The sequence below is a fragment of the Theropithecus gelada genome, unplaced genomic scaffold, assembly GCF_003255815.1.
Source record: "Theropithecus gelada isolate Dixy unplaced genomic scaffold, Tgel_1.0 HiC_scaffold_16232, whole genome shotgun sequence".
NCBI lineage: Eukaryota > Metazoa > Chordata > Mammalia > Primates > Cercopithecidae > Theropithecus > Theropithecus gelada.
Window position 1 is genome coordinate 2,844 of NW_020258027.1, and position 15,154 is coordinate 17,997.

At 36.4% G+C, this 15,154-nt stretch overlaps 1 protein-coding gene across 1 annotated transcript; it reads left to right on the top strand.

Annotated features, from left to right (window-relative positions):
- Positions 1-4,398: 4,398 nt before the first annotated feature.
- Positions 4,399-13,873, top strand: LOC112617417 (intraflagellar transport protein 88 homolog; the record flags this gene model as incomplete). The annotated part of the gene is made up of 5 exons (XM_025374184.1): positions 4,399-4,461; positions 11,299-11,355; positions 12,447-12,500; positions 13,094-13,157; positions 13,804-13,873. Coding segments are annotated over 5 exons (308 nt in total), but the record flags the coding sequence as incomplete, so codon positions are not given.
- Between the last annotated feature and the right edge of the window lie 1,281 nt (positions 13,874-15,154).

Below are 15,154 nucleotides of genomic sequence, written 5' to 3' on the forward strand. Positions count from 1 at the left end.
TCTAACTGCAAGATGGCAGCGAGGCTGGGGGAGGGGCGTCCGCCATTGCTGAGGCTTAAGTAGGTAAACAAGCCGGACAGGAAGCTCGAACTGGGTGGAGCCCACCGCAGCTCAAGGCGGCTGGCCTGCCTCTGTAAACTCCACCTCTGGAGACAGGGCATAGCCAAACAAAAGGCAGCAGAAACCTCTGCAGATGTAAATGTCCCTGTCTGACAGCTTTGAAGAGAGTAGTGGTTTTCCCAGCATGAAGTTTGAGATCTGAGAACAGACAGACTATCTGCTCAAGTGGGTCCCTGATCCCTGAATAGCCTAACTGGGAGACATTCCACACTAGGGGCAGACTGACACTTCACACCTCACACGGCCAGGTATACCTGTGAGATGAAGCTTCCAGAGGAATGATCAGACAGCAATATTTGCTGTTCAGCAATATTTACTCTTCTGCAGCCTCTGCTGCTGATACCCAGGCAAACAGGGTCTGGAGTGGACCTCGAGCAAACTCCAACAGACCTGCAGCTGAGGGTCCTGACTGTTAGAAGGAAAAATAAACAGAAAGGACATCCACACCAAAATCCCATGTGTATGTCACCATCGTCAAAGACCAAAGGTAGATAAAACCACAAAGATGGGGAAAAAGCAGTACAGAAAAGCTGGAAATTCTAAAAATCAGAGCCTCTCCCCCTCCAAAGGAGCGCAGCTTCTTGCCAGCAATGGAACAAAGCTGGACGGAGAATGACTTTGACGAGTTGAGAGAAGAAGACTTCAGACAAACTTCTCTGAGCTAAAGGAGGAACTACGTAACCTGTGCAAAGAAACTAAAAATCTTGAAAAAAGAATGGATGAATGAATAACTAGAATAATCAATACAGAGAAGACCTTAAAAGAACAGACAGAGATGAAAACCATAACACGAGAACTACGTGACAAATGCACAAGCTTCAGTAACCAACTCGATCAACTGGAAGAAAGAGTATAAGTGATTGAAGATCAAATGAATGAAATGAAGCAAGAAGAGAAGTGTAGAGAAAAAAGAGTAAAAAGAAATGAACAAAGCCTCTAAGAAATATGAGATTATGTGAAAAGACCAAATCTACATCTGACGGGTGTGCCTGAAAGTGACGGGGAAAATGGAAGCAAGTTGGAAAACACTCTGCAGGATATCATCCAGAAGAACTTCCCAAACCTAGTAAGGCAGGCCAACATCCAAATTCAGGAAATACAGGGAACGCCACAAAGATATTCCTCGAGAAGAGCAACTCCAAGACACATAATTGTCAGATTCACCAAAGCTGAAAAGAAGGAAAAAATGTTAAGGACAGCCAGAAAGAAACATCAGGTTACACACAAAGGGAAGCCCATCAGACTAACAGCAGATCTCTCAGCAGAAACTCTCCAAGCCAGAAGAAAGTGGGAGCCAATATTCAACATTCTTAAAGAAAAGAATTTTCAACCCAGCATTTCATATTCAGCCAAACTAAGTTGCATAAATGAAGGAGAAATAAAATCCTTTACAGACAAGCAAATGCTGAGAGATTTTGTCACCACCAGACCTACCCTACAAGAGCTCCTGAAGGAAGCACTAAACATGGAAAGGAACAACCAGTACCAGCCACTGCAAAAACATGCCAAAACATAACAACCATCGATGCTAGGAAGAAACTGCATCAACTAACGAGCAAAATAACCAGCTAACATCATAATGACAGGATCAAGTTCACACATAACAATATTAACCGTAAATGTAAATGGCCTAAATGGTCCAATTAAAAGACACAGACTGGCAAATTGGATAAAGAGTCAAGACCCATCAATTTGCTGTATCCAGGAGACCCATCTCACGTGCAGAGACACATTTTTTTTTTTTTGGAGACAGAGTCTCACTCTGTTGCCCAGGCTGGAGTGCAGTGGTGCAACCTCTGCTCACTGCAAGCTCCGCCTCCCGGGTTCACGCCATTCTCCTGCCTCAGCCTCCTGAGTAGCTGTGACTACAGGCACCCGCCAACATACCTGGCTAATTTTTTGTATTTTTAGTAGAGACGGGGTTTCACTGTGTTAGTCAGGATGGTTTCGATGTCCAGACCTTGTGATCCACCCACCTCAGCCTCCCAAAGTGCTGGGATTACAGGCGTGAGCCACTGCCCCGGCCCGAAGATTATCATTTTTAAAGCATCAGGGACACTTCCTACCTCCTCAGGTTGTTGCACTGTGGCTGCATAATTTAATGTAAAGTGAATACTCAGAATATCAGACCCAAAAATAAAGACAGTGAAGTAAAAATAATTTTTGACTTATACTTGGTTTTCTTTGATCTTAATTATAATAATAACAAGTTCAATAAATAAATGAATTACTTGAAGCAGTGGCTTAAGATACTCATAGAAGATGCCATTTGTTAACAAAGTGACAAAAAGTTCCAAATGTTGTATAAGTTTGGTGTTTGTAATTGGAGAATTTGTTGACTGTCCTTTTTAGTTTGTCATTTAGTTAGGATTTACTGAGCTGATTAACCAAATTTTACTAATAATTTAGGAATCTTAAGGGAAATTTTTTTACTCAAATATCTGCTGAAGTAGAAGTATAATAAATTATGTTGAAGGTTACCTTTGGATTTATACTTCATTCAGAAGTCTTTAGTTTCTATGGGTAAGTGAGAATCATGTAATTTTGTGTAGTTGATATGGAAGGTTACAAAGGTAATTTAGGCTGGGCACAGTGGCTTATGCCTGTAATCCCTTTAGGAGGCAGGGGTGGATCACTTGAGCTCAGTTTGAGAGCAGCCTGGGTAACATGGCAAAATCCTGTCTCTTAAAAAATACAAAAATTGGCCGGGCGCGGTGGCTCAAGCCTGTAATCCCAGCACTTTGGGAGGCCGAGGCGGGTGGATTACGAGGTCAGGAGATCGAGACCATCCTGGCTAACATGGTGAAACCCCGTCTCTACTAAAAATACAAAAAACTAGCCGGGCGTGGTGGCGGGCGCCTGTAGTCCCAGCTACCCGGAGGCTGAGGCAGGAGAATGGCGTGAACCTGGGAGGCGGAGCTTGCAGTGAGCCGAGATTGCGCCACTGCACTCCAGCCTCGGTGACACAGCGCGAGACTCCGTCTCAAAAAACAAACAAACAAACAAAAAAACAACAACAAAAATACAAAAATTAGCAGGTTGTGGTAGTGTGTGCCCGTGGTCCCAGCTCCTAGGGAGACTGAGGTGGGACAATTACCTGAGCCTGGGAAGTTGAGGCTGCAGTGAGCTGTGATTGCACTACTGTACTCCAGCCTGGCAGTTGAAGTGAGACCCTGTCTCAAAAAAAAAAAAAAAAAAAAAAGATAATTTAAAGTAAAAATTAAGAAGGCTTGTAGCATCCTGGTAATATAAACATTTTATTTTGATTATTTTCAAATTTTTAAAAAAGTTAATTGATAGTGACTTTATTTTTTATGAATTGTTTATTTTTAAAATACTGGACAAGTATATTTTTATGGGAAGTAGATTGAAGTAAATCAGAGGCAAGGATGAGAGGATGAGAACTGCATTTAATGTGTCTGAAGGGTTAAAGTCAGAGTATGTGTTAGAGAAGAGGAAGTAGGAAATAAAGGATGGTTGGAAGACTGGCTGTTGGTGAGACTGGGTGCTTTTGAGAGACTGTGAAAATGGTATTTTCTTCAGGAAACACAGGAACCCTTATATCCTGCCCTTGATTAATATTCTTTTCCTCAAATTTCCTGAAGGGGAATGTAAGTACAGTTCACGAATCAGCAAAGCCAAATAACATTTTATTTCTACCGAGATGTTGATTGCAAATGGTAGTGCAAGTTGGACTTGTTGAGCACCCCCCATTTGCTTAGATTAGCTCCAGTCTGCATCTCAGACTTGACGTCAACTCTCCAGTGAGATGAAAAATCCTTTTCATTTGGGCAGATGGAAATGGCACCGAAGAGAGTGCCCCCTGCTTGTAGAAAATATGGCCTTTTTTATCCTGAGGCTTTATCAGGTAGGATGGGAGAAAAGGAGAAACACAGGGGGGTAGGGGGGAGAAAGAGAGATGTAAATCTCAATTCTAAGCTACCAGGAAAAAAGAAACAGAAGAAAGGCCCCATGCTTGTATACTTGATCTTTCAACCCGGCATTGTGATACCACTCATAAAAACTGTAGCCAATAAGATGTCCATAAAATTGACTAACATGACCAGTACTCCTCATTCTAGGAGAGGAAGGAGGTTTGCTATTCTGGGTAGTGTGAAGTGGGGAGATTTGAGGTAAGAGTCCATTCGTCCCTACCTAGATGTCAACAGTTGGGATAAAATGAATTATAGAGGCGCTTGAGTACCAAACAGGAATTTAAACTTATTTTTTCCCCCAATTCTTACTGTGTTGAATGTGAAATTTGCCTTTTCATTTTAGGAATTGGAGAATGATGCAGCTTTTCAGCAAGCTGTGAGGACTAGTCATGGCAGAAGACCTCCAGTAAGTGAAAAAACATTTTTTTTTTTATTGTGGTAAAAAACACATAACATGAAATTTACCAAATTAACCATTTTTACCTGTATATTCCTGTAGTGTTAAAGATTATAACCATCATTAGGTTTAGATGGTAGTGAAAGAGATCTTCAGAAGTTTTTCATCTTGTATATCTGAAACTCTGTATCTATTAAACAAAAACTTCCCATTTTCTCCTACTTCCAAAGCCCCTGTAACTACCATTCTACTTTCTATTTCTATGAATTTGACTAATTTAGATACCTTACATAAGTGGAGTCTCAGAGTATTTGTCTTTTTGTGACTGGCTTATTCACTTAGTATAATGTCCTTAAGGTTCATCAGTGTTGTAGCATGTGACAGAAACTCCTTCCTTTTTAAGTCTGAATGGTATTCCATTGTATGTTTATACCACATTTTGTTCATTCATCTGTCAATGAACACTTGTCCATTTTTGTTATTCAGTTGTAGGAGTTCTCTATATATTCTGGATATTAATGTCTTATCAGATGTACGATTTGCAAATATTTTCTTTCATTTTGTAGATTGCTTTTAACACTGATGTGTCCTTTGATACACCAAAGTTTTTTAGTTTGATATAGTGCCAGTTGTCCATCTTTACTTTTGTTGCTTGTGCTTTTGGTGTCATATTCAAGAGATCATTGCCAAGAATAATGTCATGAGGCTTTTCCCCTATGTTTTCTTCTAGCATTTTTGTAGTGTTAGGTCTTACATTTAGATCTTTAACCCATTTTGTGTTAATTTTTATATATGGTATAAGATAAAGATCCAACTTCATTCTTTTGCATATGGATATTTAGTTCTCCCAACACTATTTGCTGTGCAGACTGTCCCTTCCCTATTGAATGGTCTTGGCACCATCGTTGAAGATCATTTGACCATATATGTAAGGGTTTGTTTCTGGGCTTTCTATGCTGCTCTATTGATCTATTTATCTGTCTTTATGCCAGTAACCACACTGTTTTGATTACTGTAGCTTTGTAATATGTTTTAAAATCAGGAAATATAAACCTTCAAACTTTGTTCTTTTTTTTCACAATTGTTTTAGCTACTTGGGGTCCCTTGGTATTCCATATTAATTTTAGGATGAATCTCTATTTCTGTAAAAAAAAGTCATTGGGATGATAAGGATTTGATAAGATATTGAATTAACTGGGTTGTATGGACATCTTAACAATATTAAGTCTTTCAGTCTATGAACCCATGAACACAGGATGCCTTTCCATTTGTTTATATGTTCTTTAATTCATCAATGTTTTGTAGTTTTTAGTGTATCTAGTAAGTGAATTTTAAAGTATTTGAGATCAAAGGATTTCTTATGTTATTGAAAATGTAAACATTTTTATTAGGCATCAGAATATTGTTTACCTAAAACATTCATTGTTTTAAAAATATTTGCTTTTCTAATTTTTAAAGTAGCATAAATATTGATCCTTCAAAACATTGGGGCTTAATTTACAGATTACCCTTCCTTGTATTAATATTAATTAATACTCTATGAATTAATTTTCTACCAGTACATGAATTGCTAGAGTAGTTTTTTTCAGTATTAGTATTAAGGTTTTTGTATATGTCGTACAAAGCATAGACATCTGCCTTTCACAGTGCATGAAATCTGCCAAGCTTTGTAGTTGAAAATAAACAAGGTTGACACTAAGTAGTGAAGCAGAAAAAGTTATATCCCTAATGTTCTATGTCTAATATTCCTTTTTTGAATGCTGCTCCTCCCTATCCATCTAATACTATATAGCAGTGGCTTTCAGCTGGGGGCACTTGTGCCCCCCCACCAGGGACGTTTGGCAATGCTTAGAGAGATGTTTTAGGTTGTCACAACTTGAGTGGGTGCTCCTGGCACCTAGTGGGTAGCAGCCAGAGATGCTGCTAACCATTCTACAATGCATAGGCCAGCCCCTGGTAATAAAGAGATATCCAGCCCAAACTCCTCTGCTTTAGATGAAGTGTCCTTCTGCTATTATCTTCCCTCACTTTGTCACGTTCTCCCTTCCTCCCTGTCCTACGTACTTATTTAGCAAAAATAAATCGTTGTGAATACCTCGCCCATCTCATATAGGGTAAATGCATTTAGTGTGGTTCCTTGCAATGACTTTGGCTAAACCACTGCACAGGTAGAGGACACAGTCAGTCCTCCATAAGACTACTCCCACTTCTGACACCAACTGCAAGTTCATGGTTCCCAGAACCATCCTCAGGCTTGATAATTCTCTGGAAAGACTCAACGAACTCACTGAAATCTCCTATACTTACAGTTTAATCATGGGAAGGATACAAATTAAAATCCACCAAGGGAAGAGATGCATAGAGCAGGGCCTAGGAGTGGTCCAAACAGAGAGCTTCCGATTATCCTCTCCCTGTGGAGCAAGACATGGCAGTGCCTTTTCCTAACCACAGTGTGACAGTACTTGAAGAGTATTGCCAACCGGGGAATCCTACCCTAGACTTTGGCATTCAGATTTTTTACTAAGGCTTGATCACAAACCGCCCACCAGGCCAACCTTTAGTCTCTAGCCCCGGAGGTTCGGGCTAATAACTCCAGAAGCTGATGTGTCCCAAAGCTCCCATTGTGAATCACATTGATAGACTGACCAGTGGCCAAAGCCAGGGCAAACAAAGACACTCCTGTCAGGCAGAGCATTTCAGGGGTGTAGAAATCATCTCTTAGGAGCCAACAAAAAAGGCCACACCTCTCTTTGAGTAAAGTTAATTCTTCACTACACATTCTAAAAACCATATTTTATTTATTTATTTAATTTTTTTACAACTCATTTTTTAATTTTGAAGTTACCTTCATTATGGGAAGAAAAACCATAGGCTCTGGGTCTTTCCACTAGGCTAGTGATTAGACTGTAAGCTTTTCAAAGAGGCAGATTATCTTATTCATCATTCTTTTCCTTGTCTACTTAAGTGTTCCATACATCTTTATTGACTAACTTAGTAAATCAGTGAACTTTGTCTTCAATTAAGTGATTTCAGGGATCACATAGCAGGTGATAATTTTGCCAGGTGGCCCTTCCAAAGATCTTTAGAAATTACTTTGGAGATACTTATTTTATAGATGAGGAAACTGAAGCCTAGAAAAGCCAAGGTCTCACAGCTGTCTGTAACTGGGATAGAGTGTGGGTCATTTAATCTTCTGTTGAGTGATATTTTCATCACATCCTACTTACTATATTAAATGGGAAAAAGTTTTACGCTTTTCATATGAAAAATCTTACAGGTTCACTAAAGAGGACAAAATTCTAGGTTGCTCCTAAGGAGCTTACAATCTTCAGAAGGAAAATTAAATGGACACACTTAGATATTACAAGGCATGAAGTAATAAATTATAATAAAAGAGTAAAAATTGCTATGAAATTTCAAAGAGAGGTCATTTGCCACTAGTTGGGAAAATCAGAAGAGGTTGCTTAGAAGATAAATTAAGAGTTGATTATTACGGGATATGTAGAACTGAGATTGACCTTGAGATACAGGAGGAAAGGGCATTGCAGGTAAGAGTACAAGGTGAATGAGGGAAGCGAGTGTAGGAGCTGCCCAATGCTGACAACAAAACTCAAAAACGAGATTTAGTCGTTAGGTAGTAGTTAAAAAAATAATGGTCTTCCCCTCAGTTTGTTCTCATGGAAGAAGTTGCGGAGACCCATATGCTTCCTTTTCAGTTTTTTCTAAGACCTGGAGCCAACCTTATCAAGCATGAGTTTAAGCCCTGAAACATGTATACAATTAAAATACCTTTCGATGTCTAAAGTTCACCTAACAACTTTATATCTTATCACCTGTAATTCAGGCATTTGTTTTCCTACAGAATTAACATATATGTATGTTTTTTACCATATTTTGCCTCTAATTACATTATCATATGATTCAGTTCAGAATATTTTCTAATTTCCATGGGTATTTCTTCTTTGACCTGTAGGTTTTTTAGAAGTATATTTCTTAATTTCCGAACATATTAAATTTTTCTAGTTATCTCTGTGTTACTGATTTCTAGTTTTATTTTTAGATAGGGAATATAATCTGTATGCTTTCAATGTTTTGAAATTTGTTAATGTCCCAAATGCATTCTTAAAGAATATATGTTCCACGATGGGTACAGTGTAATATGTCAATTGGGTAAAGTGTGTTAATGGTTTTGTTCAGATGTTCAATATTTTTACTGTTTTTTTGTTTGCCTACTGTAGTTGTTGTCTTTGTTTTCTTTTCTTTTCTTTTTTCTTTTTCCTTTCCTTCTTTTCTTTTCTTTTTTCTTTTCGTTTCGTTTCTTTTCTTTTCTTTCACCAAGTGTCACTCTCTTTCCCAGGCTGGAGTGCAGCGGTGTGATGTTGGCTCACTGCAACCTCCACTTCCTGGGTTCAAGCAATTCTCGTGCCTCAGCCTCCTGAGTAGCTGAGACTACAGGCTTGAGCCACCTCACCTGGCTCATTTTTATATTTTTAGTAAAGACAGGGTTTCACCATGTTAGTCAGGTTGGTCTCGAATTCCTGACCTCAGGTGATCCACCCACCTCAGTCTCCCAAAGTGCTGGGATTACAGGCGCGAGCCACTGCGCCTGGCCTACTGATTCTATTTTTAATGAGAAAGTGTGATCAATTCTTGCACTGTGGTTGTGGGTTTGTATTTTTTTAGGTTTTTGCTTTATATATGTGGAGCAAAGATATTTAGATTGCTATATTTTCATAGTAACTGAGCCTTTTATTGTTATGAAGTATGCCTCTATCTCTAGTAATGCCTTTTGTCTGTTTGTAAGATATTAATATGTTGTTATAGCTATATAAGCTCTTTGTCTAGCATTTTTATTGTATATCTTTCCTGTCTTTTTACTTCCAACTTTTCCATATCAATTTATTTAAAATGTAATTCTTATTAGCAGCATGTGATTGGTTTTTGTTTTTTTAATAGTCTGACAATCTTATTTTAGTTAAGTATTTATTCCACTTACATTTAATGAAGTTACTGATTTACTTTAACATTTGCTATGTCACTGTTTGCTTTTGTTTTTTCCTGGCTCTTGTATATTTCATTTTCTCTCCTTACTTGCTTTCTTTTTTGCTTGTTTTTTATTATGCCATTTCCTTTTTCTGTTATCTTAGTAGTTTACATTCTCTGACTATTCTTTTAGTGCTTCCCTAAATATTATGATACTCATCTTTAACTTTTTAAAGTCTAGTATAAATTAATAGTTTCACTACTGCCTGGACAGTGCCAGGATTTTACATTATTTTTATTTTTTCAGTTCTAGAATTTCTATGTACTCCTTTTTTATAGTTTTTAGTTCATTTTCAGTTGCTGATATTACTAATCTTTTAATTCATTGATCATGTTAAGCATAGTTATGTTAAAGTCTATGTCTGATATTTCCATTATATGTATCCACTTCTGAGTTTCTTTCTATTCTTTTGTTTATCTTGGCTTTTGGTTAGGTAGTCTTGCCTCTTATATGTCTAGTTGGTTTTAATTGTGAGACATTATAAATGAAAAATTTTAGAGATACTTTATGGCTCTGTGTCTGCACTACTCAGTATGAGAGGCAATAGCCACATGAAACTATTTACATTTAAATTATTTAAAACTAAAATAAATTCTCATTGTACTGCTTACATTTCATATGTTCATCAGCCTTGTGTGGCCAATGGGTGTCTTATCAGAAAGGGCAGCTATAGAACTTTTCCATCACTACAGAAAGTTTATTGGATAGAACAGTGCTAGAGGATCTTTCACTGGAGAGAATTTACTTTTACTTATGGTACTAGCAGCAGTAGAAATCCGTGATCACCTTAATCCAGTCGGGTTTGAGATGATTCTGAATTGGATGTCAACTCTTATGAGGGCTAGTATACTATTATTTACCTTTTAGTCTTAGGGTGTAGCCTTTTGAGATCACAGTCTAAAGTCCAGAGGATTACCAGGTCTGTGTTATTGGCAGGCCCTCATCTCCAGTATTTATCCCCTCAGGCTGTGAGTCTCAAAAGCTTTGCCCAGTGTCTCAGATTTGCCATTGGAATTAACAGATGCCTCTAGAAGGAAAGCAAGCCTAAATGCAGGCTCACCTCTCTAGCCTTCCCGTCTCTTCTTTATTTTCAGACCTTGTAATTCTTCACTGTCTTGATGGTTCTCTAATATATTCACACATTAAAAAAAAAATTTTGACCCCATGTATATTTTTTAATAGTTCTTAGTGAGAAGGTTTTAAAAAACAGTCCATCATAGCCAAAAGTAGAATTCCTCCGTGAGTGATATTTAATAAATATTTCTAACAATTCTGCTTAACAACTAACATTTTTAGTATACTTTCACTGATGTGCTCCTATTTGATTCTGACTACAATTTTGTGATCCGTATACTTTGTATTCTTATTTAAAAGATGAGAAAACTGTAGGTTCAAAGAGATTAAATAAAGGTAGTTGTTATAGAGATAGCTGAGATTCAAACTCAAGTTCTCAGACCCCAGATCTTGTGTCTACTGTTTGGCCTAGTGGCTAGCAGTAGTAATTATGCAGTAAAGTGTTTAATTCGTGATGGTTGCAAGCATGAAAACAAATCTTTCTTACTGGCACCTCAGATCATTCAAAAGTCCACTTTCTCTTTTAAAATGAATTCCAGAATGAGTCTCCTTCCCATATACTTAAAATACCTGAGCTCCCTAATATTTAAGATAATTTAAAATAAATCATTCTAAGTATTATAGAAATATTTCTTTATTGTTGAGTCTATATTTTCTATTTCTTTTCCAGTTTTCTATTATATAGCTCAGTCTGAATCCTGTTAACTATGTTCTTTTTCCTCCCCAAGATAACTGCTAAAATATCAAGCACGGCAGTTACTAGACCTATAGCTACTGGATATGGGGTAGGTTTTTGTAAGCTGAAAATATTAAGATGCTTTTTCTCATACGATAGTTCACTTTAGGCAGTTCTGAATAATTTTATTATATTTTAGGTCATAACCCAGATATATTTTCCATTTTGGATACTTATGAACATTATCCAAGTCTAGTTTGATTAATAAATTTGAATATTCTAGTCATTTTGATTTGTAAGTATTGGAAAATATTTTATTACCTTTTTCCATTTGTAAACCCTGTGTTCGTTGACTTCCTTTCATTTTCTACATGATACAACCAAGTCTCGTGTATTCCATTCATGTATTTTATGTGAAGTTAAATTTTATATAAATGTAATAGTGTGTATAATTGGGAAACATTTACTAATCAACAAATATAAAATTTAAGAAAAGTGTTTCAGAAGTGTATATTTGGGTCTTATATTAGAAGCCTTTGGAGGAAAGATATATCAAACTCTAAGTAATAAGCTTTTTAATCTTGCCCAAATTACCTGTAACTTGGATGTTTTAGTTTATATGAAATAACAGAGGAATGAGAAAAATGGAAAAATTAGGTGGAATAGCTTTTCTTAGTCAAAAAAATGTCTTCAGAACCTAGAGGTCCAGGGCACTTGCTTTCATAATGTTCCTTTATATGAGTGAAGAAAGTAGCCTTCTACGTAATATAACTGTGTGTCATATGAAACATGCTTTTATTAGTTAGCCTGAGTGTATATTACTCATAAATTTGATTTTTGGGGGTGTTTCAGAATAAGAGCAAACTTTTTCCATGAAGGGCTAGATATTTTAGGATTTGCAGATCATATGGTCTCTGTTGCTGCTATCCAACTCTGCATTTGTATAGCAAAAGCAGCCATGGGCAGTGTGCAAAGGAATGGGGCATTGCTGTGTTCCAGTAAAACTTTATTTACAAAGGCTATGTGTTGTAGTTTGCTGCTCCCTGTTTTAGAGTTTTACCCTATACCCTCAGGAGGTAAAAGCAATAAATTACGTTTGTTTATTTGCCAATAGAATGAAGAAAACTTCTATAACTTGGTTTAAAAATTTAAGGTAGATATTTTTAGGAATCTTTTTAACTTAACTTTTCTGTTTACTAGTCCAAGACATCTCTGGCATCATCAATAGGAAGACCAATGACAGGGGCTATTCAGGTATCTCTGTTTGCATGCTTGTTCATTTTGTGCCTTTTTTGTGACTTGGAATTTACTACCAAAGTTTTTTTACTCTATTATGTTATTTTAAAATGTTAAGATATTACTTACATAGTGACCCAGATTCTTTAAATTGTGGGCTAAAGTCTAGACTGTTGTAAATCTTGGAAGGTAAGGTCTCTTTAGATTTATTTACTCAGGTATCAAATGGATCCCCATTGGGGAGTGGGCATAGAACTGATCATTGCTTATATGGTGTATTCTGGGGCCCGTTTTTCCTGTGCTACCATTTACAACAATTTCTGTGGTTTCTCTCATAGGCATGTAAGAAACCAACCAAAAGTAAGAGAGTAGCTGGCTAACAAGCTGATTAATTTTTTTTTTAGAACTATAGGCCAGTTAGATCCAAGAATTAAAATTCTAAAGGGGAGAGAGGACAGGATTGATACATGAGGAGGTAGAAGTAAGGAGTAAATGTATAGTGATTAAAAGTTAGCATTTTAAAAATGGGTCTATATTAAGCTGTGTGTAATGTGCAGAACTGTACATAGGAGATCTTATTTAAGAATGAATGATTCCCATTCTCTTTAAAGGATGGAGTTACTAGACCCATGACAGCAGTGAGAGCAGCTGGTTTTACCAAAGCAGCTTTGAGAGGTTTGTTACACTATCTCTACTAATAATCTTTTTTGGATCTTTTAATCTTTTATCATTTTGTGATATAAATATTAATGCCATTTTAAATAAAATCTAATGATGCCATTGATTATAAGATGCACCGATATTTTAGGTACCATTAAGAAAGGAAAGGGATAATGAAAACCTTTTACATATCTGTTGGGGTGGTAATTAAACCATGGTGTAATTTGTCAAAATGTATTGAAATAATATGTAGAAAGTTAAATGATAATTTTAAAATAAAATTATAACAAAAATTAATGTTTAGTATGCCAATAAGGAAAATTAAAAAGCCAATACCAGGTTATAAGACATGTGACTGATAATTTAGAGTTGATAATAGGGATAGATCACTGTGGAAGAGAAAGTTAATGCTGAGAATATCTTATTTTTGTTTTTAAGTTTAATACATGTGTTATTTACATAGCTTTACGTATGTTAAAAATCTTACCAATTTCCCAGTATGTTTATATAGATACAATGTTATGTCCATTTAATAAATAGGTAATTGAAACCATTTAATAAAGAGGTAAATGAAATATCTTATGCAGAGTTTTATATTTTCATATTTTTTTCAATTTTACTGGGTTACAAATAGAATATTAACTCTTGAATTGTGTCTCAGGCTCTGCATTTGACCCTCTTGGTCAGTCAAGGGGCCCTGCTCCCCCTTTGGAAGCCAAGAAAAAAGATAGGTATGTAAGTCCTTATGTTGTTGTTTGTTGTGGTTGCTGCATATTTTTAATTTTTATTTTCCAAATACATAATTTTTTTTTTTTTTTTTGAGATAATGTCTCACTCTGTTGCCCAGGCTGGAGTTGCAGTGATGCGATCTTGGCTCACTGCAAACTTCACCTCCCAGGTTCAAGTGATTCTCCTGCCTCAGCCTCCTGAGTAGCTGGGATTACAGGTACCCACGACTATGTCCAGATAATTTTTGTATTTTTGGTAGAGATGAGGTTTTGCCATGTTGACCAGGCTGGTCTCAAACTCCCAATCTCAAATGATCTGCCGACCTCAGCCTCCCAAAGTGTTGGCCTTACAGGCGTGAACCACCGCACCAGCCCAAATACGTAATTCTTAGAAAGTTTGTGTCAGCAGAGTAGTAAACAAAAAACCATCCCTAGTTGCCAGAACTAACAAAATTAAGAATAGCCATATGTATTCTGTGCAATTTTATTGTGATATTATTTGACTTGAAGATATGGTCTGATTTTTTATCAGGGCCAGTATTGAGTCTCTTGACAGCCAAATGGGGTTGTAAATGTTATAAAATAGGATTATTTTGAGAGGACATTTCAAGGGAAAAAATTAAGAGAACACATGAAATTAATTTGTCATATTATTGAAAAATTTAATTTTTTATAGAACAAACTTAATTTTGTGCTAGCAGCTAGACAGTAGCCAAAAAGGTATGATATACATTTAATTATGTACATCTGCTGGTATCTAAGAACCTTAATGTATACATTTTACAAATAGTAATAAAAGCTAACATTAACTGAGTCCTTGCTGTGTGCCAGGCACCTTTCCAAGTACCTTCCCTATGAAAACAGAGCTCTTACTCTCACTAGTTCATAAAGAGGGGAACTGAAGCCCAACTGTCTTAACTTTCTAAGGCTAATAAGTGGCAAGGCTGAGATTCAAACCCAGTTTTTCTAGTTCCAGAGCACAAGCTGGAACTAGAAATTAATCACTATACTGTTTTGCTTCTATAGAATATATCTTTTTAAACTGTAATTCTTTTTTTTGTTTCTTTATTTTTAATTTAAATTGTAATTCTTAAACCCAATATTTAGGCTTTTGTGTAAATTACATAATTTCCATTTTTGACTAACAAGGAACCTCTATAGAAAATCACTTTATCTTCATTAATGACAGCATATTTGCTAATAAAAGCATTTTTTATTTAAATATTTTGTCATTTATGGTCCTTTCAGCTGCTAATAACAGAAAACATGTTTTTTTTTTTTTTT